The following is a 25,500-nucleotide window of genomic DNA, read 5'->3' on the forward strand; positions in this document are numbered from 1 at the left end:
TAGCAATATTTCTCTTTCTCACAAAAGGCTCACCGGACTCAAATTTCACCTACTTGCTCCATACTCAAGGTCTCCCATTGTTCTTGGCTATATTGGGGTTTGTCACCTCAGCTGTAAATCCTCTGTTCTTGGAACTCTCAGCTCATCAATCAGAAATCGTCTCATTTTAACACTATTTTTAACCTCTACAGATGCAAGTCACTTTCCCCAATGACACTTTACATAAATCTCCTTTATTTCCTTTCAGTTACCTTTCAAACCACTTCCTGGTCTCACTGACCATCCAGGGTTCTGCTGAATCTACCACTAAGATCTTCCAGAAATAACAGTACCTACATTTTCCAAACAAACCTGGAAGGTTATTAATTGACTTATTTTGGAAAGAGAAGAAAGGGTGCTGTCCCTCCCAAATAACAGATTTCTAGATGTCATCAGAAGAGCTAAATATATACCAGTCCATAATCATTTTGACACAGCTGGCAACTCTTAGTTGTCATCTGTCTTCATTAATGATTTTGCAAGAAGGTGGGTGTGGGGCCCAGGCATGCTACACCTTTCCACGTGGGACCAGACTGCAATAATACAATGCTATGGCTTTCTTACTGCCAAAAAGAAATTGAAAAAAGGTAAAATTCGGATTCTTCTGAAGAATTTTCAGGTCTGTTTCATGTTTCACTAGCAACTTGAGGAAGACAAGACATGCATACATCAAGCCTCCTCCTTGCCTAGGATATAAGTGTTCTCATATACCTTTGAATTTAGAAGTGTATCTGAAGGGAATAGTTGCAAACACATTGTTTCTGGTGACACAAACAAACAGGTTACACCACAGTCCGCCCAGGTGCACAGACTTACATCACAGTCATGTTTTCCCCACACACAACATATCTTTAGTCCCACTCCCCTCTCCCACTCCATAAGATATCTGTGAGCTCCTTCCAGTCCTACTTCTCTGCCCCATCCCTACCTCTGGTCCTCAACCTCTTTCATTAATCATTTTTAAATAGCAAGTACAGGAAGAGTTTGGTGAGTAATTAGTTCTCTAAACTTTAAATCTCAAGTAAGCAACAGAAGTGTCAAGATACTGAAGAGCAGCAGATTGTCACACCACAAGTCATGTGGCTGCTGCACTGCATCTCCACAAAAATTATCTACATTACTCACACTCATGAGGGGGTTGACTTGTCGTGATCTGTCATCTGAGATGCAAATATTTATTGATGGCACAGAAGTATTCCAACTTCTGGTTTTATAACTCATTCTTTTAATGCTGTTAAGAGGTTTTGGAATGCCAAATTCGCTCAGCTTGTTCTGCAGTAGGACCAAAAGAACTTACATTTTATCATTATTTTATTTATACCATAAATAATCCAGCTGCAGAAGAAAGATCTAAACCTAGAACTACAAACTCAGAGCTGAAGCACACTCCACTAGTGTGCTATTGTCATAAATAAACCCTAAGAGTAAAAAGTCCTTAATTAAAATGACAACAATTACAAGAGAAAAACTTTGTAAGTATTTTTTCTTTTGTGTCCTAGATAACATTCAGGTGTCCAAAAGCATTATTTCAATCCATATTTTTAGTGAGTTAGAAAATTTATTTCTTTCTAGCCGAATAAAGAGGACACATCTCTTTGGTGTAGTGCACTGCCACTCCTCCACTCACAGGTCTTCATGCCAAGCATTATCCCATGCCAAATGTAGAACAGCATCAGCATTTCCTTCTGCTGGTTTTTTACTTTTACACAGCCTTATTAGACACAGGCAGCGATGCAATCATCGTATTATTGTTCAGACCTTTCTCAACTGTTCATGTGCATTAAGTTCCCTTTATAGACCTGCATCAGAAAACACCCCCTCAAAACAGGCAAATAATCAACTCTACTGTTACTACTGTTATTATTACTATGCTTTCAATACAATTTCTGAGGTAAGAAATGAGAAAGGAAAATGTGTATGACTCTTCTGGGAACACTGTAAATGGATAAACAAGGTGATACCATTAAAATTAAGATAGCCTGACAGTTTGCATTTTGCAACCATGAAGTTTCTTTTCTTTCTTTTAAGTAATAAGCTAGAAAATTTCCAGGCAAGACAATAGTCAAGAAGGTCTTAAGAAGCAAAAAAAGATTAACTCTTCAGTGGCTGTTAGAGCTTAGAGCTTCTCACTCTGCATTAAGTTCTAAAAACTTCTTGCTATCTGTCATAGTTCTCACTAAAAACTTTTTAGAATCAATAAGCAGTTACTGTAGTTATGTCCATATCATAAAAAAAGGATCCCAGGCCCCATGATAGATTACTCAAAATAATCAGAAAACACAAGCACACTAAGTTTTAGTCCTCTACTTGACTATAATATTCAAATTTAGACCTCCTGAGATCAGGAGCCTCACTCTTTCAACGTCAACAGCAAAACCAGACCAAAATACTTTTCATTATTCTCCTACAGGCCAGAAGTGTGGAGGGTCAGAAGGATGCAAGGCTCACTCCTATGATTAAGTTTCATGGTTGGTAACCACTCTTCTGTAGGCAAAGCTGAGAGGGAACATTTGCCAAGCCTTCAATTGAAGAAAGCTCAGTGAATGGAGGCTGGAAGAAAACATAGGGTGGATCCAATGAATGCACTGCTCATTATGCAAGTGTACTCATTCAGAGGCCTCTTTATGTCATTCAGTATAAACAAATACCTGCAGCAGTAGCAGGCAAGGCAAAAAAGCCTTGTTGTGGAGCAGAGTGGCAGACTTACTGAGACAGTGATGGAGGTCATCATTACAACCTGTTTTATTATCAACATGTACACCTACCCTGTTGTACTCTCTAAATCACAAAATCATCACATGTGGAACAAACATTGTCATCATCATCATAAGGAAGACACTTTCCTTTTTCTGATTGTACTCAGAGCTCTCAATAGCTGCTAATATTGTTACTGTGGCAGTGACTACAGTAGACATGGAATGCCTGGATTCACATTAAACTGCCTATCACACGGACTGACAGGACTGCAGTTGCAGCACACTGCCTGCTAGGGCAACACCTGAATACTGCTGCCAGGCCACCCTGACCACATGCAGACAGCAGCTACAACCACTGCACAGATGTTTCAGACCTTTTTCTCCACCATAAAGCAGCTTTGTGCAAGAGCAGAACTGAGGCAGGACCCAGAAAAGCTGCCCACAAGGTGTGTACCAGCAGCCTGTCACCGAGCAGCAGGCTCGGGCTTCAGTCACTGTTAGAGCTGTTCATGTTAAAGGACTGAGGGAAGGAGTAGCAAGGCTTCAGTGTGCTCCCTTTCACTGCTCCATCATCCTGCAGAATGCAGGAGCACTTCTTACTCTGTGAAAAAAGAACAAGTCATTCTAGTTGACATGAAATGTTAACTAACCTTCCGTGTGTGAGGATTTTCAGGCAAAATTAATACTTTTTGGCTACACACATACTACTAGTCCAGAAAAAGTGGAAGAGGGGGGAAACTTGGCACTTAGTCAAGGAAAGAAAAATGCAGTGCAAAAAAAATTTTTTTACATATTTATATATACAGGTAGAGATAGAGTTGCTTTGCTTCATAATTACTAAAACAGCAACCTAATTACTAGATTAGATTACTATATTACTAAAATTCCATGGATACACATGACCATGCATAATGTCATAAAACTTCTGGTCTTTCACAGAAGTTGTATGCTGGTAAAACTCAGCAAAAGTTGATTTCTAATTTATACTGGCAGAAGATCAGACTCAGGACATTTGAGTAAATAAATTATATTCAAGTGTAATGCAGATCCTCAAATCAGTTCAACCACCCTCAAAGACGCTGTAATTTACACCTCCTGCAGACCTTACTGTTTGCAAATAACCTGATAAAACTGTGTGAAAAAACTCTTTATGCATGTAATACAGTTTCACAAAATTAATGCTCTTTTTACATTAAGGAAAACAAATGCTAATGTTGGAAGACCAACAACTACCCTGATGTATGGAATCCAGGATGCTCCACAGCAAACTCTATGAAGTCACTGAGATGGGAGCATGAAAACCCCTGGCCCTTATTTTTTCATGTATGACTTAGGATTTACCAGTCCATGTGCACCAGGCAGGCCTAAAGCTTTGCAAGAGATTCACAGGAGCCCCAGGTGAAGTTAATACAAGTCTGAAAAAGAAGATGCAAGTGGTAATATCTGGATTCTAAGGACAGTTTTTATATATGAAGATGAACTAATCTTGCTTTTTATTTGAAATTTCTACATTTGAACAGGAAGGTAAAATGTTGGATTCTAGTGCCTTGGCTCTTCATTCCAACAAGCCTTCCCCAAGACAGAAACCCACCACCACAAATAAACAAAAAAGTCCAACAAAGTCCATAATATCACCTTCCTATTGTGGTCAAGGTCTCAAGTCAGCCATGGGTATTCAAGGGAAGCAGAGGTCCTGTGCATATTGTGCACAAAACACTGGATTATGGAGGACTGAAATCCCAGAATCACTTTATGGACCACATAGCTGGCAACATCCTTGCTTTGACAGATACCTCCTCTCTGATTATAGCTTCTCAATGTGCTGTGCTCCAGTCTGAGAGCTGGAAGAGGATGGCAGATTATTTAGCAGATGTCATTTTCTTAGTCAATGCACTTGGGTTATTTTCAAACCATTTAAAAAAAATATTTCCTGTAATAGATACAGGACTTTACAGAAAGAAAATGTCAAAGAAGCTATGGTTTCTTCCTGATAAGCACATGAAGGGTTTTCAGTTGAGGATGACCAACACATTGTTTTTCCACCAAACTGAGAAAGATCCTTGATAAAATTAGGATCAACTTGAAACCCTTGAAATCCTTAAAAATAAGTGTAAAAGCAGATCCTTCAAGGGAAATTTGAAGTTTTCTTTCCTTTGAAGCAACTTACTTAAGAGGTTTGTTGTTAGTATTTAAAGCTCTAAACCACTCAGGCGTTACACCTGAGCTATTGGGGAAACAAGGCCAAACACAGGGAATACTCCTGTGATGGATGCAAGCAGCTGGGCCCTCTGCAAACCCCGGAGGCAGCTCTGAGTGGAAGAGTAAGCAAGATGAAGTAGTGTCCTATTTCTGCCATCACTCTTCATCTTTGCAACTGAAGGTAAATGTCAGGCTAGAGATTCCAACTCTTGCCATCTCTAACAAACCATCAGCCTATTTTCAAAAAAATCAACCTGTTAAGAGGCAATTTTACACAGTACCTGTTAAGGGGTAGTTTTTTCCTCCAATAAAACACAAAACAAACAAACAAGCAGAAAAACACAATGAAACTTTCTGTGTATCATGCATGATACAAACTGGCTAACTCTGGTGGGAATAGAATGTGTGATTCTGGAGGCTGGTAATGCTACAGAGATCTCATTTTTATCTCTACATCCTTGTCTTGTAACCAAATCCATTTATCAGTGTTGGCTGAAAGCCAGGACATCTGCTCCTGATGAAATTTTGACATTTCTAACTTTCCATTTCATTCCAAACTGGAAGAAAATCAAGTATTTTTCATGTTTCCTGTAAATGCTCTAGAAAATAACAATTCCAGGTTAGCACACATGACAGTACCTCTAATTAGGAGAAAAGCTATGTTTCTTGTGTCAAGTATCACTGTTTCATTATCACCCCAAAAAGTGACATTTCAAAATATCTCATTTTCTAGAGCAGTCAGTATTTTACATCCACACCTTACAACTATTTTTTGATGTAAGGATGTTAAAAACAAAATAGAAAAAAAGCACATTGCATCAGAGTGATATGACACCACTGTGGCATATAAATTACTCTCTGTCACACACATATACAAATATATTTTCAACTATGCATTTTATTACCAATATAAAGAATTACTGAACGTGAGACTAAAGACTGCTTCTCTCTTTTTTTCCCTAAGTCTGATCTATTCTTATTATCCTGAACACAAAGGGAATAAAAGCTTTTCCAGTAAAGCATGTGATTTCTGTTTTCTGTTGTCTAAGCACCTCTTTCCATGATTTTTTTCAAACCCAAAATCATCTTAAAATATTGCAGTGTTGAGAAGAAAAAACTTAAGTGGAACAAAAGTATAATTATCCTCAAAATGGCCTATTATAATCAAATTTTATGCTGTAGGAAACCCAAAGCATTCCTCCTAGAAGGGGAACAGAATGTGTTTATTTCAAAGCAACTCAGACTTCATTCTGGGTACCCATAAGTTAATTCCTGTCTTAGGTAGAGGAGGTCCATATCTATTTATCAATTTACATCCCATCTGCTCACACACCAGACTACAATAAAAATCAAAACATCCATCCTACAGAAAATGGGAACTCCAGATGTCCATTCAATCAAATGTTATGTGCTCTGCCCTGATTTTCTTCTGTAAGCTTCCAGTAAACTTCAACTTAATCCTCTCCTATTCAGTTTTCCAACACAGTTTACAAACTTCATCCAGACACAGGTCTCAGGAGTGCCCTGGAGGCCTGCACCTCTGCCATTCTGTGAGGTTTGTGATTTCACACAATCACCAAGGTTGGAAGAGACCTCTGGAGACCACCAAGTCTGCTGGATCAGAGCAGGACTATGTCCATGTTCTCCAAGTACATCCACAACTGGAGACTCCACAGCCTCCCTGGGTAACCTGTCACAGCGTTTCACCACCATCCCAAGAAAAAGTTTGTTTAAACAGAATTTCCTGCATATTGATTACTTATTGCCTCTTGTCCTTTCACTGTACACCACTAAGAAGAATCTGTGTCCACCAGCACTCCCAGGACTCCATCTACAGTTCAATTTGTCATCATCATAACAATGCAATCACTGTTAATTTAGTACAAGTGTTGTAACACTGGGAAATGTTTGGCGCCGGAACTACTGAAATATTTTCAGGCTACTCTCTTATCATATCAGTTCTCACCCTCCTCTCATACCACTGTGTGGGAAAAATTGACAGATAAGAATCAACCACTCAATTATTGCTTCAATACATACACAACACGTTTCTGCTTGTGGTCTAACCATCTGCATTTCTTTTTCTCAACAGTTTCTTTCCAACACGATGCCCATAACAGGAATTAATTATACCCAACTGGACCTGATCACATCAGCTAGCAGCATGCTTTGGACAACCACAAGTATTGAAGTGGAAAAAGGTAATGGACAAATGCAGAAAATCTTTGAGAAAAGCTAATGGATAAATGCAGAAAAGCTTGTCATCAAGCACATATTCATGACCCACTCATTTCCTAGAACTTTGTTTTCAACAGAAACAACTGGTCTTACCAGTTGTAAGGGGGATTCTGGTCCTGACAAAGCACTGGTCTCATCTGCTATAGCAGAGCTCAGGAGAGCTGTAGCCCTGATAGTCAGCTGATGAGAGAGTGGAGCCCTCCAGCTCCCCAGCTGCACAGGTCTCCTCCTGGTTGAGAAGTGCTACCTGAGTTCACCCACCACTCCAAAAATTTCTGAGCTCACTTTCATTTCATGTAGATTTAATTTTGTCTGTTTTGTCACACTGTAATGCCTACTGGTTTACACTCGCATTCCACATTTACACTGCCCACTTACAGTGTTTCAGCAGTTGCCATGTCAAGGCTAATTTCTGTGCACCTTAAGCACACACCTTGTTTGAGCAGTGCCCTTAAAAAAAGCACACCAAGCAGTCTATAACTATGGAGGCAACTGTGTCTCAGCAATACATACATCACACAGTCACAACAGACAGGAGGAAGAGCAAGCACAAGGGATATCACAACACACCACTCTGATCTTCCTTTCACATTACTTCTGTGATCAGGGACTGCTTTTGAGTAAGCTCTTTACTTTGAGCTATAGAGCACAGTCTTATTTCCAAATAAGCAATTCCCTGCCACTGAAGGAAAGCATCTCTCATTAGTCTAGGCAGTTTAGCTCGTTTGTACCATTTCAAGGTAGACAGCATTGGTACAAAAGCAGTTTTCATAGTTTAAAGTTCTGTCAAAAACCTTAGGAAAGTATGAACTGAGAGTAGTCTTCACTTCCACTGTCTTCTCAGTGAAAAGACAGGAGTCCCACAGACATGGTAAACAGCAGTCCCAATTAAAGTTCAGGTATCTGGACTTCATCAATGTCATACAGAACTGAAATCAGTCAGGAACAGAGGTGAAAAGGGACTGAAGAGATCCCAATGCTGAAGTGAGGATTTCAGCATCATTTTTATTAAATCAAAATTAAGCCTTTTTCTCTTTCTGCTTGCAGAGCTAGAAAATACTAAGTTTACCTCAGAGGATGGCAAATGGGCAGTGAGTAGATTTGATGACACCACATGCTATGTTATTTCACTACTGATAAAAATAGAACTACTAGTTTTTGCAAATGATAAACACTACTGAGAGCACAAATACTCAAATAGCCTCAAGAACGTAAGATTTGATGGCAATGAACACATTCCAAACTCTGACCTCTGTTTGTGCACGACTATTCACTATGTCAGCTAGATTTATTTCTTTTAATATAGTACTATAGGCTATTGCCCTCATCCATACAGGAGAAACCAATACAGTGAAGATATTATTAAAAGGAAGCTTCTACTGCACTTGCACTGCAAAAAAATACAAGTGATTTAGCTATTTTGCTTTAACTATCCTAGTGTGACCTGTGAGCACAGAGAAGGCTTTTCATCACTTCAGACCAAACTAATGTGCATCATTTATAATATTAAAATGAGTTTTAGGTTAGTGAACAAGTTATTTCATTAATACAAGGTAGTCTGGAGACCCTTAGCATTTCATTCCTCCCTGTGCAAAACATAACTTGGATTAATAGCCAATATACATGACATGGTTAATGGGATGTTACGCTCCTTTACAATTCTTAAATTTTCTTACTAATTGTACAATTACCTTGAGAGTTAAAATTTGATTGTGCTACATCAATAATAGTTACATGAGGCTATACAATTGCTCAGAAACATTAAAGCTTAACAACAGCAGAATTTGCTATGAAGAGAGGTATTAACTACATAGGGGAAAAAAAAGTACAGTTTACTCTCTATTTTATGTGCAGAAGTCACAACTTTGTGTTACAGTTCCACCTGAAAACCATTTCTAAGATTTCAACTGACTGTGCTAAATACTCCAGTTCTCTCACCCTGGCTGCAGTTTGACCAGTTCAGAATAACCAGAAAGGCATCACCAGAAACTGATGGACACCATAGGGTGTAGAGTTGGTCTTCTGTAAGGACTATGTGCTAAAAACATTTCCTCCCAGAGGACAGAAGTTCTCAGCCCATCTAACTGTCAGAAACTTTGCTCGCCTTAAAGCAAGACATTAGTGATTCCTCCTGTTCCAAATAATCAGAGATTCACGTGTTTCATGGTCAGAGACCCTTCCTTTCCCTTGGCTGTCTCACAAAATCTGTAAGTGCCCAGTGAGTGAAGGAAGTCACTCACTGGGCAATCCAGGTGTTAGATCAACAACTCCAAGGAACTGTTGATACACATCATATGCATCTCACTGTCCATCAGGTGTCAACCACAGTCTTAAGCATACAGCTGGATATTATATAAGGTTACATCACTTACAAAAGTTATATAGTTTTATGCTGTAATTTTAACTTTCTTCTCAAAACTCCAAGACCCTCTTGAGACAGGCACAGAAACACCACATGCTAATAAACTGTCAGCCTAGGGCAGGCATGGGATATTTAACAACTTGAGAAAAAAGAACAGACCTTCCCCCAAAATACAGTCAAATAAACACTGTTCAGCTCAGGCATCAACCCTGTTGACAGGAACAGAGATAGATTTAAGGGAACAGAATATCCCAAATGTTAATTTACTAAATATTTTATATGGACGATTAAGACACTGGTCTGCAGATGCTTAGAAAGGGGCAGCATACCAGAAGCTATTCTTTTTCCAAAAATAAACCCTTGGCAAACACCTATTAATCAGTGACAGAGGCAGAAGCAGGGCAGCAGAAAGAGACATAACACAGGTAATTTGGATCCAATTGCACAATTGCAGGAATCCAGGCTGGAACCAAACTGGAGTTGCTACCAGTAACTGGAACCTGCACTCAGACAAAACCCCACTAACCGTAGCTCTGCCTCACTAATAGGCTCCCAGCACCCACTAGTGACCTGTCACTGAAACCTTTCCATTGGCAGAGCTGTGGTTTAGCTGTCACACTTCTCTCACGTGGATATTTTAGGAATCACTTTTAATGGCATTCTCTTCTGGAGCTCAGCACGCATTTCCCATTTAACTCCTAATTTTAAGACCGACACTAACGCACATCTGTAAATGGTCTTATATGAAGGACATTGAAATAGTGTGCATTTTATCCACTCCACCTTCTTTTAAAGGAACACTCTAAGCCTCTGTGTGAGCACACAACCACATTACACAGCAGAGATGTGTACCAGCCTGCACTGGTAGCACCGGTGTGCATGAGCATGCACTGCACTGGTCTGAGCTGGTAAGAGGCCAAGACAGACAGCAGCTCTCCAGGTAAAACAATCCTTTTGTTGGGAAGTGTTCGTCTGCAAGTATTAGTGGCTGAAGCCCAACCCTGAAACCCTAGGAAACAAAAACTGGTTATATAAAGAAAAAGATAAATGACAGAAAATTAGTAACTTAAACACATAGAAATGAATAGTACAATCAGCAAGCTATAAATGCATTTTAAAGCTATTTACTGGTAAGGATCTATTGTTACTTTTTAAAATGAAATTGATTTAAACTTGAAAATAAATATCTTTTTAGTTATTTTATTTACAGGGTCTGTCTTTTCATACAAGTTAGCAATTTCAATATCCTATTCAATTTCAACAGAATTAAACATTTAGTAAATAGCAATCAAGTAAAAAGAAAAAGCCCTATATGTCATCTCATGAAAAAAAAGAAATTATAAAAAAAAGGTAAAGAAAGAACTGAGAAAGTTTTTGTCAGAACACATGCACCCAATTACATACAAATGAATTACACCTGAATGATCAGATGTTGCCTAACACACAGGGAAGTAAGCAAAAAATCTATAAATATTACAGCCTGGAAAAAGGTTTTGACAGAAAGAGCCATCAGTGCCCCACCCAACCACTCCAGATGAGGTTCTGGGCCGCTGGAAGTACAGGAAGTTAATACAGTCACTTCCAAAATTTGTATCCTGTCTAGCCTCTTTTATTGTAAAAAAACACTGATACTAGGTGTCCTATGGAGTAAAAAAATAAAATTTGTACATATACACTAAACACCAGAAACACTCATAAGACTGTATGTATTGTCATCTGAATGAATTTTTAAAGGTAGGAAAAAAATATATATACATGCTCATACAGTCATTGTATCATGTCACCCAGACTCACTAGGTATTCTACTGTGTCATACTAAATGAAAATCAGCTGAGGTTACCTCTGAGACTGAATTATCATTACAAAAGCAGTTTCGAATAAAAGCCATGAATTTCCATATGCTCAGTGTCTACAGTATCTTGATTGGAGTAGTAGTAATTGATGTGGCTGGCTCAGCTCAAGTCAGTGCAGCTGGAGGGCTGTTGCTATATATAATCAAGCTATCTCTGACCTTATGAGCCATTCCATCAACTGCAGGATATCAGCATCACCTTTGAGAACTGCTCCCCATCAAGGCTGGATTACAATATAAGCAGTATAAGCGGTTTGCTGGTTCATTGAGTGACTTCATTAGATCTGAGCCTAAACTGCTGCTTACAAGATGAGGGAAATAAAATAAAGTGCAACTACAGTGCAAAGATGAAGTATGAGTAACTTCAATAGGTGAGCCAAGTGTAAAGAAAGCAGTACTATCAGGCTGCTTGACTCAGAAGATTGCTGGACCACATCAGAAATCTGTTTTGCCAGGAATCCTTTTGAAGAATTCAGTCAATTTCTCTTCTGAGAGAAGTCTCTAAAACAGAAGCGTTACCCTCTTGCTTTGTGTCCATCAAGCACACTGACTGCTGAGAGAATACAGTTTCTGTATAAGCACACACTCCTCACAGAGGAAATGCTTAGGAGTTTAGGAAAGGATGCTGCTTCTGAGCAGTGACGTCTAGCACAGAGGGAGAAGAGCCATGGTATCCCATAAACAAAAGAAGAAAAATTATATTTACCCAGAACAACAGGTGTTTATTTATCTTTTTTAGGCCAATCAAAACTACAACACCCTGCTCTTAGTAAGACCAGTTTCAATTCAGCTTTAAGCAGTCTTTGCCACAGCAGAACTGGAAAGGATCCAGGGAGACAGAGACTTACTATTGAGACTTACATTACCTTAAGGCATTGTATAGTACAGGGGGTATCCTTAATTGTTACATGCCTTTAAAAAACATAGTAAGGCACACAAAATGGACACATACTCAGGGGAAATATGTTCCACATTACTCACTGCATTGCTAAACTTCTGCCATCTTCCAAACTACTAGGTAACACTATCTTTGTGCTTAGTTATTGTAATTTTCTAAAATGTACTTTGTGTTTAAAGAAAGATGGACTAGAAGGAAGGGAAAAAAGGCTTTTAAGGTATTTTAACACCTCACCATAACTACAATAACCTCAGCAGATACATCCACTAAATCTCATGGCTATGAGGTTGTACCTCAGACGAAAGCTTATTTTGGGAGCACTCATCATCATCAGACCCACTTGCTGAGTTGACTGAGCATACCATTAATGTTCTAATCATTCTTTTCCATTCATTCAAGAGGGCTGGTCAGGGATAGCAGGACAAGGAAATCAATAAAAAAGTAACCCATTTGAAAGGAGAAAAAAAAAAAAAAAAAAAAAGTAGTGTCTAGCTTATTTTCTTGGGTTGGTTAGCTGATTCACCAAACCAGTAACAAACAACAACAACAACAATCTTCCTAGGATTAACTCTGTAATTAATGCATGTATATGTACAAAATTTCCAAGTTCTATCATTTCAATACCACCTGCAAATATGTACACACAAATACATATGTATATAGAATATAAACATAATATCAACTTTCAGCATTGCAAGTTGCATCCCCCAAACATGTCAAGAACTTTGTAAGCAAAGACGTGTAAAGTCCACCTCCCCCAAACTGTATTTGTTACAATTGTGAGGATTCATGAAGTTAGTAACCCTTTCTATGAAGCAGAGGAATAAACCATACTACTACAGCAGCATAGCAGTCAGCTGCTATGAAGCAGTCTGAAAATAATGGATATAAAACGCATCATCAGATTCTTAACACCTTGCTTACCTACCAGTGTACAGAATTACAAGAGCACCTGTATTAGAGCTAGGGTATCTTACAAAACAAAATAGACAATACATTGATGTTACAAATATTACAGTACAGTCATAGATCTAAAATAAATCTGCAAGTTCCTAAAATGTGTCACAGAATCTAATTTTATTTCTTCTTTAGCTGCTATCACCATAGCTGCTAAACATCTGTAAGAGTATGTTGCAGGATGCAGCACATACATCAGTCATCCACAACTTGAGTTTAAAAAAAACCCATGTTTTAATATAGAGAAGAAAAAAAAAATCAGTTTTAAAGATATTCCTCTCTTCCCCCTTCTAAATCATGCATAATTTCAGATCTTTAATTGACGATGTGCATGAAGGATTTCTGTAGCTCCCAACAACCAAAGCACAGAAATCTGAAAAAACCAATTAACAAAGAGCAATAATAAAGCTTGATCGTTCAAAGTCATACACAATCCCCCTGCTTTCATCAGTGGAAACAGGCTCCGTTGCTTTTGCCCAGCCTGCTGTAATAAAATGTTCTACATGAAAAATCACTGTTGTACCATGCCATGTGGATTAATCCCACACAAAACAGCCTGATCCTATTCTCACAGGGGAGTTATGAAATTGATTTTTACCTTTAAAAGGAAAAAACACATACCCAAGTAACTGTTAATAAAACATCTTTGGAGGTCTCTCACCTACAATCAGGTTAGCAGAACACATTTCTAGATATAAATTTCAAAATCTGCCTAATGAATACAAGAGAATTTAAAAAATACTGGTATTCTCATCTATATGTATAATAAACACTTAAAAATATAACGCTTTGCAAAATTAAACATTAACCAGAGTAAGTGGATACAAACTACTACATAATCAGAGTAGCTTCTACAATCAAGCCACCTCAAGATTAGCAGAAACGTGAGTTAAACTTGAGGCTGAAACTGTATCTCTGACTAGCTGTTCATCCATCAAACGCAGTCCTGCTGTGATGCTTATTGCAGTTCAGATGACAAGAGATGCAATATCATGCACCCGCTTTCAACACTCAGAAGTACACACCATACAGATTGCAAAAAAAGATTAATTATTTGACATAATCTAAATACTTGTAATTGCACTCATTACTCCACTTGTAACTATACTGCAGTATTTAACTCAATTGCTTCGATTAACTTTTCACAACCTCAGGTTTTCAGGCAGATGACAATTTTTGCTGTTCAGTAAATCTGTAAAGCAACACAGAAGATAACAACAGCCTGTGACAGCTTATTTTTCAAAACAAATATGGTTCTCTCAACCAAGCTAGGAATACAGGCAAGTTCTAACCAGGGAGAGAGAATGCTTAGGAAATTTGAAGTAGTACCTGGCAGATAAGCTCTTTTATCATTTTTAAAGTATCTTTACAGCCCTTCTCTGGCATGTAGTAACTACCGGTCTTTCTTTATCTTCTTTGACTACCCTAACAGCATGCCTAAGAAAACAACACTGAAAACACGTAGGTGTTGGCATAAGGAATGGCTCTTTTGTTCTCAGCGGCTGAGGGAGCAGCACCTTTGTCAGGCGGCGCAGCAGCGAGCGCAAGCGAGCACCCACCTGGCTTCAGCTGCCCCCCGTGCCAGGCGGCCCCTGCTCAGCACCCGCTCGGGAGCACGCACGGAAAACACCGTCCCTGCCGACCGATCGCTAGTCTGACGCCTTATGTTTAAATATACATATATACGTATTTATGTATTTGTGAAACGTGGTTTATGAGTTCAGCAGCCTCGAAGAACGGTGAGTTTGGTTCAGAGATGAACAGCGCCTTGCGCGTTTCATCACTGAGCTTCCACATTCCGACAGCCCCAGGAGTGCTCCAACACTCGGCATCGCTCACCGACACCATCTGCACTGGCCACGCACAGCTCTGCTCAGCTCACCAAGAACTGCCCCTTCCCGCCCGAGGCCCCACGCTGAACAGCCGGACAGCGGAACAGCCGCCGGCCTCAGCTCCCGGCCGCTCCCGGACCCAGCGCGGGCTCCGCTGCGGAGAGCGGCCCTGCGGCGGGGGCGCGGGCAAACTCTCCTGCCGGGACCGCTTCCCACCGCGGCCGGCCGCCACTCTTCTGGCGGAGCTTCCGTGATGGGGGCGGACAGGACCCCGCCGCAGCCCGTGGGTCGCGGGCAGGCGCCCCGATCCGCACAGGTGCCGGAGGGCCCGTCTCCCCCGCCCGCCGCGGCCGGCGCAGGTGGCGGGAGGGCTGCGCCCATTCCCGGGCAGACCTCGCCTCCTAGCGCCCGCGCCGGGCCGCGCTGCAGGCAGCGGGAGCGGCGCGCCGGCTGCCTCTCGAACCCCTCCACCTTCCTGCATCGGGCCCGCTACGTGACCGACCGAGGGGGCAGGGATAACGCAAGGGCCCGGTAAGGCCGGCAGTGCAGCGGCGGCGGGGAAGACGCCGGTCTGACAAAGCTCCGCGGCTGCCCTTGGGCCCGCCCAACCCACCAAGCCCGGGGCGACGCGAGGGGCTCGGCGTTACCTTTCGAAGAGCAGCCGGATCATGAAGATGCAGAAGGCCAGGGGGAAGGCGAGGTAGAGGTCCTCCGCCTGCGGGAAGGCGGCTTCCTCCGTGCTCTGCAGGTCCGCCCAGGTGACGTTGTGCGGCAGCCAGAACCGCTCGTTCCAGAACCAGGCGAGGATCCCTGCCATCTTTGCTTTGTCTGCCGCGGCGCCCCTCGCTCCGCTCCGCCCGCGGCGAGGCGCGTGTGAGCGGCTGCCGGGAGAGAGGAGGATGGAGGCGTGTGTCAGCCCCGCAGCCGCGGATGATGCTGCCAAGCGCCGCCGTGCAGGTTCCCCGCCCGGCGGGGGCAGCGGCCGCCCCGCCTGTCACACGGCCGCGCCGGCACCCATTGGCTCCCGCCGCTGCTCGGGGCCCCGGCCGGGCGGTCCGGAGCCGCCTTCCCCCGCCCCTTTCCCCTGCCTAAAGACGGCACCGGAGCCCGAGACCGGAGTGACGCGGCCCGAGCGAGAGGGACCCCGTCCCAGGGGCACTCCCGCGGCCGGGGCCCCGAGCAGCAGCGCTGCACCCACCGGGGCAGCCTCCGCCTCAGCGCCGGCCCGGGGCCCGCCGGCCTGGCGGCTCCGCGCCCTGTCACCCACCCGGCCTGTCGCCGCCCAGCCGGGGTCCCGGCGAGCCTGAAAGGCTGTCGCCCGGCAGGAGTGGGCAGGTGGCAGCAGTGAAGAGCCCTCTATGAATTCTGCGTAGCCAGGTGGGCCGGGGTCGGTTTCCGCAGTCCGGTCCCTTAGAGTGGCTCCTGCCCGGAGCGCTGCTCCCCGCCCTCTCTGCTGAGGTGTTTAACCGGGAACGGGACTGTCCCGGGTGAAGGGCTCTCAAACATGCAGTGGCTTTACTCTGGACGCGAGTACAGCAAACACATCTAAATGTGGCACGGAAAAGCACACGACTCATCAGCAACAAGATTGAGGTTAGGACTGTAGCTTTGCATTCCTGACTAAAAAAAACCTCTTTCGTTTTACGTAGATTTTTACCTCTGATTCCTTAAATCATTGCCATGTGTTGCTAGAGATATGCTGCAAGAGGAAAACTACAATTGATTTGACTAAACTTTACAGCAGGCTTTACTATAGCTATTGCCACAGGACTGTATGTATGGTGGTCCTGGCACACACAAAATTACTTGAAGTAGTAGCTCCTGTAACATCATTGTTTTTCTGCCCTGCCTCAGTTTATTTTAGATGCCTTCTGTTTTCTTCACTGTATCATCACACTTTCCATCAGGCTATTGAATACTGAGACCCAGACCTCTGCACATAGTTCAGAATTCTATCATCCCACTTTTATGTTTTATGCTAACTTGCTCTTTTTACCCCACTGGCTCTATTTGCCCTTCCTGAAAAATTAATTGCACAGCTCCTCATTTCTGTGCTGAATAAAATCATAAGTCAAACATAATGCTGTGGAAAACGCCACATCAATTTAAAGGAAGCAAACAACTTCTGTATATGGAGATAATTTCCATCTAGGGCATTTCAGGGAAGTTTCAGGAAATGCTTTGGCAGGATGGCTGACAAGCCATGCAGGTAAAGCTGCCAGTGAATGTTTTTGTTTTATTGATGAGACAATTTCCTAAGTGGCTGTATTATTATTCCAATTCAGTTCTTGTGGTTGCTTCTGGGGGAGAGAGTACAGTCTCTCCTTCAAATTGTCTGGAAAAAAGTGTGAGTTCTAGAACCACTGCCAGATCTGCCTGGTCCCAGCTCTTCCCTCATTTTGTCTCAGGATTCTTCTCTGACATGACCTGTCCAAATCCGGAGCTTTGCTGGAATTTCAGTTCAGAGGGAAAGCAGACCATGAGTTCCACATCCCTAATGAAGTTTTCCCCACATAAAAGTAAGCTTTTCTGAGCATAAGAAAACATTTATTCGCTCAGATCACCAAGAGTGCTTTTATCCAGTACCAAAAAATTGCCTATCCTTCTTCCTTCCAACTTCTGTGCCTTCTCCTCACAGTCATATTTCGTCTCTCTTCCAGCTGACCTAGAACTCCGAGAACTCCTAGAATTTCCCCTGGGAGCTTGTCTTTCACCACATTCTCACTTACACCTGAGCTGTCTCCTGCACGTACACATACGCCTCTCAAATCCTCCAGATCACTCCATTTTCTCAATGGACGTGCACAAGTGAGTTTTAAATGGAAGTATAAGGGCACATCCTCAGAATGACCTCAGAAGCATCAACTTTGATTAAAAGTTCTTTAGATATTGTTTTACTATCTGTCAAAACACAGATAACCATTTACTTTGTTAATAATTGTATTTATGGCAAAGCTATTTTTGATCAGAGAATCGGTGTCATTATCCCATAGTTGAAGGTGACCTGTCTTTTTGCAGCCTATTTCAATATTCCAATCAGTTTTAGAAGTACATTCAATATACATGTCTGTTCTCATTCCAATAAGGTAATTATTTCCCAGTCAGTACTGAGAATCACAAGCGCTGGTGCTTATCTTTACTTATGTACAAATAAAGGAAAGATCTTTGCAAAATGAACCTAGCAACAGTAATAATCTGATGATGCAGAAGAGGTTAATTCCTGCTGCACAGTTAGTGTAATTGACTTCTGTCTCAGACTGAAGTTATGTTAGGACAATAGATCTCTAGGTGAAAGTGAATGACAGTTTGGAAATATTTGGGAGGATGACCAATTTAAAGCTTTTAATTGAATTCAAACTGTAGCTGTAGCCAAGATATGACTATGGAACAAGAATGCCTGAATATTGTGCTTTGAAGGGAGATATTACCACGGTGTTTTTCTTTCCTGCCCCCCACAAAATGGAGCCGAGTAGAACTTAAAAAACCGTGGTCCCATATCTTGAACGAACTTACTCCAAGATAGTGTTAAAACCTGGCTGTCCTAAAAGAAGGTAAAGGGCTGAAACTAAGAATGTTTCCTCAAAAGCCCAGCCTGGGAACTTTTTAATTACTAACAAGAGTTAGTACTAACTAAACAAAACCAGATACATGGATTCTGCAAAATTTACTGAACTTATGTTACCATTCCAAAAAGGAAAAAAGAAAACTGACAGCCTACACATTGCTAGTTCAAGACCTTGAGCCATATTGCTGGCCACCTGGAGGAGTTTGTCCACTAAAAGAAGAGAAGCTGCAGAAAAACCTCTTGATTTTAAAGATTTGCTGAAGATTTGAAAGTAATCAGCCATTAAAAAAAAAAATCTCATTTAGTCTACTGTATTTCTGGAGTAGCATTGGGCTCGCTTACAGGCAGCTGTGATAAGACTCTGGACCAGTCCCTTTAATGAACTGGGTAGTACAGGTGCCAATAACACGATGCACTGAGACTTCTTGTTACCCAAATCTGAACTGCTCCTAAGCAGAAGAGATGGCTATGGTTGGTACTTGTAAAAGCATTGGTGCCAGTCCCATTTCCATAGGTCAATGTCATTAGACTGCTAATGATGTGCCAAGCAGCATGGCCAAGGACTGCCCGAGTGTTGTGTGACTGCTCTGTGCCCTTCTGGGGAAGATGAAGGGCCATGGGCACAGGGGAAGTGGCAGTGCAAGTCATGGCAATGAGCTGCCATTCTTCTAACATGTCTTCTACCTGCTGGTCCCAGCAGCTTTGTGCTCCCTTCTAGCTTCTTGTGCTACTAGCTTTGCCAGCTTTTCTAATAATTTCACCTAAGAATCCCACTAACAGAACAGCAGTCTTCATTACAAAACCTATGTCAGGCCAGTCATATCAGTCCTGACTTCTGTGTGGGGTTGTGTTAGTCTGAAGAGATCAGTCTGGCTTCACCCAATCCCCACACAACATGCCCTGAATCCAAGTCACTAACAGCTCTGTGTACTAGCACTGAAAATACAGCAATACAGAGGTGTACCCAGGTTACATCACTTCACAGCCCTCCAAATGTTTTATCTTGGCAGACAAGCAAGTTTTGTCACTTGGAAAGACATGCCATGGTAATTAGTTTGGCTGCCATGGAAAGATACATGGACAAATAGCTCTAGCTGAAAGAAAAGTTTACAAGCCTTGGGATGGTTATTGCTTTGTGCTGAGCTGAAGCAGAGCTGCCCTGTGAGGACAGTTCGGAAGGAGAGTAGAAAGCAGGGATTGCCTGAGTCTGTATGTCTCCATGCTTCATTTGTTTTCATTATTCACTTTGATTTGGCTTCCTGTTCTAGATTTCTAGAGAAAGTGTGTGAAAATGTATGTCCTAATTATGATACCATCATAGTTCACTTAATTGCAATGTTACTTAACTACCCAAATGTATTCCACACTGAACTAGGCCCACTCAAACTACAGTAAGAGTAGTCAGAGTCTTCCATACCAATTTTAAATAAATTATCATGGAAAAAAACCTTATAATGAGGTTTGCACAACTCAGTAAAGACAGGCAGCTGGAAAAAGTGCCGGTTTTATCTTAAACTAGGTACACTGTGTCACACTTCAACTGGCCCTCCAGAAACATCTGCTTCATGCCCATTCATGTGGCTAGGTTTGGGCTATAGAGTCACGTTAGAATTTACTTAGTAAAGGGACTTTTCAAACCTGCATGACACCAAAATTTATTGTATACTGAATGTATCTTGTTTCCCCAGCATCCAGACATGCTCCATGGGACTGCAGACTTTCAGCAGCCAGGCCTTGTCTCCAGTGCTCAGTGAAATCTGGGCTCTGACCAGCCACACTGGTGTGCCCGACTTGTCAATGAACATACAATCTGGAGTCTCTGCCAGCTTTGTGTCAGCTATGAGGGGACAGACAATACCTGGCTCTCCATGCAATGGGAGCTCTAATCTAGCATAAAAAGTCAGCTACTGCAATGCTGACCTGTCATATCACTTACAGGGAATTTGCATTGTCAGTGTGAACTTCTGTGAGATCAGTACCTCCCATGCCGTGGCTGTAAGCTGTGCTCCAATCCTGTCAGCCTGGCAGTCATTTGCTGTCTTATTAAACCCCAAAACTCCAGAAATTACTGTCAGAACTAAATTTTCTTATTCTCTAGTCATTTTCAGACAGCTTGCCAGGTAATTACATTCCGCTCAGAAGAACATTCACCTGGTCATCCCAGATTTTTCTTCAAAGCTCATTTAACATCATTGTCACTATGTCATCTGGCAGCTACTTGGTAATACTTTGTGTTCATATCTGAATATCGACAATGCTATTTAGTATTTGGTTTTAAAACCCCATCTAGATGTAAATTACTATTTTCCTAGGAGCTAGGGTACAGTTAACAGCTAGCAATAAATTTGTATTTTCTTATCACAGTTTTAAATATCTTCTTTATGAATTTCACTATACTTATGTCACAGCTGTACAGAATTTACAAATATACATTCAGGTTGGCTGAAAATATTGCTAAATTAATGCTGAAATTATTAAATTAACATTTTAATTTCCACCAATTATCATGTATATATTCTGACATTTTTAAACCAAAACATCCTTTTTTTTATTTCATAATGACATTGCAAGAATAAGGTTGTTTCATTTTTTAATGTGACTTGGAAGTAAAATATAAATCAAAGGACTGGGTAAAATCAGACACACAATAATTGTTTGTTACAAGTTTATCTTTAAAACTCTCGATAGTAATTAAAGATTTCCTTAGCTTTACTGACTGTGTCCAAATTCTCAAGATTATAAGTCACACATTATTGCACTGAAATCAGTTAAGTGGAAAAGATACCAGAAAGCAGAAGTGGTAACTCAATGGGCCACACTTCCTGCTGGGGTAACTACCACTGTTTATGCTCTGTAGAGAACGTGACAACTTACTGTGTCCTGTAAATACAGTCCTGACTCCAAAAATGGAACCTGGCTATCTTATCTCCTCCCTCTGATACAGGCCACATCTATTATGGGCAGTGACACAGTAGATTAGTTAGGCATGGCTTTAAGCATTTTCTGAATTGCCAGTATAATACTCTATTTCTGTTTTCTCTGGACTTGTGGAGAGGCAAAACCAGAGAACAACACTTTGTCTTTTACAAGTTTAGGGGGGATAATTATTCAACAGAAAAATGAGAGTACTGTCATCCCAGCTATGAAAAAGGGGTTGTTTTTGTTCCTCCTGTGAAGACAAAAAGCCCAAAAACCTTTGTCTGCCAGGTTATATGTATAGGTACTATATTATTACACAAAACATTTTATTTACACCTTGATTTAAATTTTGTATTTAGTCTTTTACCAGTGTCATCATTTTACCTCTTCCTATGGATAACACTCCTCCAGTTAATGGCTGCAGCCCATTTGTATTCTTCAGAGCCTTTGTCTCCCTCTTGATACCCAAAGCTGCTATCCATCCTCCAAATCAACTGGTCAACCCAGGCTAATAGCTGCTTTGTGTCCAGGCACAGCAGCATGGGCACAGAAGCAGAATCTGTTCAGGGATATATCTCTCCTTCAATTTATTCTCAGGTGCAGGGGAAAATCCTGGTGTGATCAAGGCTCCTCCTGCTCCATAAAATGAGGCTGATTCTAAAGTTGACTGCATCACAGACAGCCTCATGGAATGGTACGGAAGGCTGCAAAATTTCTCACTCAGCCTAGGGAACTTAACAGGAAGTACTTGGAAAGACATGCAACCCTAAGTTTATAATCTGCATACTTAACTATATCAAAATTTTATCAAACAGGACTAAAAGTGGTTATTAGAAACTTATTTTTAGCACAATGTATGTATATAGAGTTGAGGTGATTTTTTTTAGAAAAGATTCTAAAGCTCTAATGTCTTTGTCTCTTTGACCTAGAAGCCAGAGTTCTTAAAAGCATGTAGCGTTAAGAAAAAAACCCCTAGGTATTAGTGGTTTTGTGGTTTTATATAATTTGTGTACAATCACAGAATGGGTCATGTTGGAAGGGACCACAGCAGGTCATGTGGTCCAACCTCCCTGCTCAAGCTGGTTCATCCTGGAGCACAAGATTGCATCTAGAGGGTTCTTGAATATCTGCAGTGAAGGAGAGACTCCACAACTTTTCTTGGCAATCTGTTCTGGTGTGTGGTTACCCACACAGTAAAAAGTTCTTCCTTATATTCAGGTGGAACTTCCTGTGCATCAGTTTCTGCACATTTCCCAACGTAGTCAGGATACCTTTGCCACCTTGGCCACAAGGACATACTGCTGGCTTATGGACAGCATGTTGTCCAACAGGACCCCCAGGTCCCCCATCTGTACTGGTGTATGGGGTTATTATCTCACAGATGCAGGATTAAGAGATCCTGCATTTGCCTTTTTTGCATTTCAGTTCTTTTCTGCCCATCTCTCCAACCAATAAAGGCCCTGAAGGGCTGTGCAGCCCTCTGAGGTATCAGCTGCTCCTCCCAGCTTTGTGTCCTCAGTGAACTTGCTGAGTAGGCATCTCCCCCTCCATCCAAATCACTGACAAATAAGTTAAACACTATTGAGCCTTTGGGGAACACTACTAGTGACAAGCCCCCAACTAGACCCCATGGCACTGATTATAACCCTTTGGGATGTGCCATTCAGTCAGTTTTCAATCCACCTCACGGTCCACTCATCCAGTCCACCTTTCCTGGAGAATATTGTGAGATGCAGTGTTGAAAGCCTTGCTGAAGGCTTTTGAAATTGCTGCCAAATTCCTTGCAATCCATTTCTGAAGTCAGTGGCAGTTTTGTCTCTGGTTTCTAAGGAATATTACCAGACTAATAGAAAAGGCAGGGGCTGAGCTTATTATTTTCTCTGTCATCAGGCTCTTGTTATTTTTCTGTAACTAGTGTACATTTAAACTTTGTATAAATCGGAAACAAAAAAATAGGAGAAGGCTATTTTAACTGATTAGATGTACCATCTAATGAATTTCTATAAAACTGACCTGAACAAACCAGGTACACCAATGAATAACTTTCTGGAAGTAGAATTTTGGTGAAGGGCACCCTTTTGCCACATGCAGCACAGTTGTACTGTTTCATTCATTTCCCAGTTAAAGTTATCGTTGAGGATTTTTAAAGATATTGTTGATGTTGGTGGTGCTCATTCCAGACTAACCAAATTCAGGCATCACACTACATGCTGATCAGCACTGCTGCAAAACCCTGCTCATGCTAATGTGGCCTCCTTACACTTTGGCTTTTGCTGCAGTGCTGAGGAAGCCTTTCCTTCTGCACAATGAAGGGGGCCTGGCTGGAATTTGGGTACTTTGCAAACATAAACTGTACATTGAAAACTACTTTTTGTTAGCTAACCCACTTCATAAAAGATAAGAATAAATACAGCTGCAAAAGTAAGGGAGTTTCCCTGGTGGATGAGGTCCATATCAAGGCAGATAAATTAAATAGGAGTACTCTGAGCCAAGCAAATGAAGGTAGCTGAATAATATCAATTAACATTGGCAGACTTTCTTTAAAAAAAAATCTATGCAGTTTCTGTCAATACAATGACTTTTTCTTGGAAAAGATATTCCATAGGGAGAAAATGGTATAATTTAATTTTAATCATAATCTTTTAACTAGCATTCTCATCACTGTCATTATTTGCTATTGTTTATCAATAAAAGAGACTTTAATTTACTAAAACCCTAAGTGATTAAACCTCAGGAAGAAAATGCTGCTTCTAGAAATAAGAACTCATCACAGAAACAAATGAAATAATGCAAACCACAATGCACTCATTTCTAACTGTGCACTTAGGACATCAGCAGAGAATGAAGATGCAGCTGACTTGGTGTTGACAGTGGGAGTAGGAAAGGAAGTTACAGAGACATAGTTTAAGTAAGCTAAATACTATCTTTCTTTATCCTGTTGCACCTTCCAGTGGATTTGATCACCAAGTACAAGTTACTTTTGTTCTGCCCTCGAGAAGAGAAGCACTCTGACATTATTACAGCTGAACCCACATCTCTTCAATGAGGTCAGCTCTCTCCAGTCTTGCCACAACCAGTTCAGGTTCTTCAGTCTTCCTTTTCAGAGCTCAATTTATGCTGCTCATGATGTGCTGTGGCCCTTACAAATGGGGAATAGAGCTGCTGCCTCACTTTTGGAATAAGATATGCCTGCACCATAGCAAACTTTTCCTGGAAATGATAGAGCAAGACATGCTATATAATTTCATTAAAATCCTGTAGCTATATAATTTCAAACACAAACCCCCTTCACATGAGCTGTGGTTAAGCAGAGGCAGACACACAGAGCTGCATTGAATTCCAAAATATACCAACCAGTCCACCCCACCCCCCTCACCAATTTGCCTGTCTTTAAATAAATGCCACTTCCTTAAAACACACTAATGTTGTGTTATGTTTTTCAGGTCCTCTAGAGGATGCCTTGGAGGGAAGGCTATTGCATGATGGCGACAGGATGGGCACAGTTCTACCATTTTAATGAAAATATCGTTTCTACCTTGAGTTTTCACTGAGAAGCAAAATGAAAACTCTCTGGCATGTTATTTTGGGTCATATGCTGTGCCTTCCTGCTACATGAGTGTTTACATCCTGTTTGAAGTTAGTCAGCAGGTACAGTCACAATACAACTGCTATAATCCTCTGCTTGTTCCAGTATGTGTGCAGGATTTTCCATGTACCATAACAGCATGTTTGATGTCTTTATTTCGCTACAATAATATTCCATAAGTCACTCTGAAAGTAGAGGGTCCAAACAAAGTCTTGGGATTAAACCCTCAAAATAAATCTTATGAGGGTTACACACTAGAGTATATTGACTCAGGCTCTGTAGTATTATAAAATGTAGAAAAATCCCACTTCATAAATACAAGTATTTTGTCAGTATCCATATACTTAAGTTTTAATT

The 25,500-nt window shown here is 41.3% G+C and overlaps 1 protein-coding gene across 1 annotated transcript in view; it reads right to left on the bottom strand.

Annotated features, from left to right (window-relative positions):
- The window catches only part of CERS6 (ceramide synthase 6), a 97,697-nt gene extending 81,665 nt beyond the window's left edge, over positions 1-16,032 (bottom strand). Inside the window, exon 1 of the mRNA XM_054636546.2 lies at positions 15,721-16,032. Within this exon, the coding sequence (XP_054492521.1) occupies positions 15,721-15,890 (170 nt within the window). The 5' untranslated portion in view covers positions 15,891-16,032. The remainder of the gene's footprint in view (positions 1-15,720) is intronic.
- Positions 16,033-25,500: the final 9,468 nt, after the last annotated feature.

Source organism: Agelaius phoeniceus, chromosome 7 (genome assembly GCF_051311805.1).
Source record: "Agelaius phoeniceus isolate bAgePho1 chromosome 7, bAgePho1.hap1, whole genome shotgun sequence".
Taxonomy (NCBI): Eukaryota; Metazoa; Chordata; class Aves; order Passeriformes; family Icteridae; genus Agelaius; species Agelaius phoeniceus.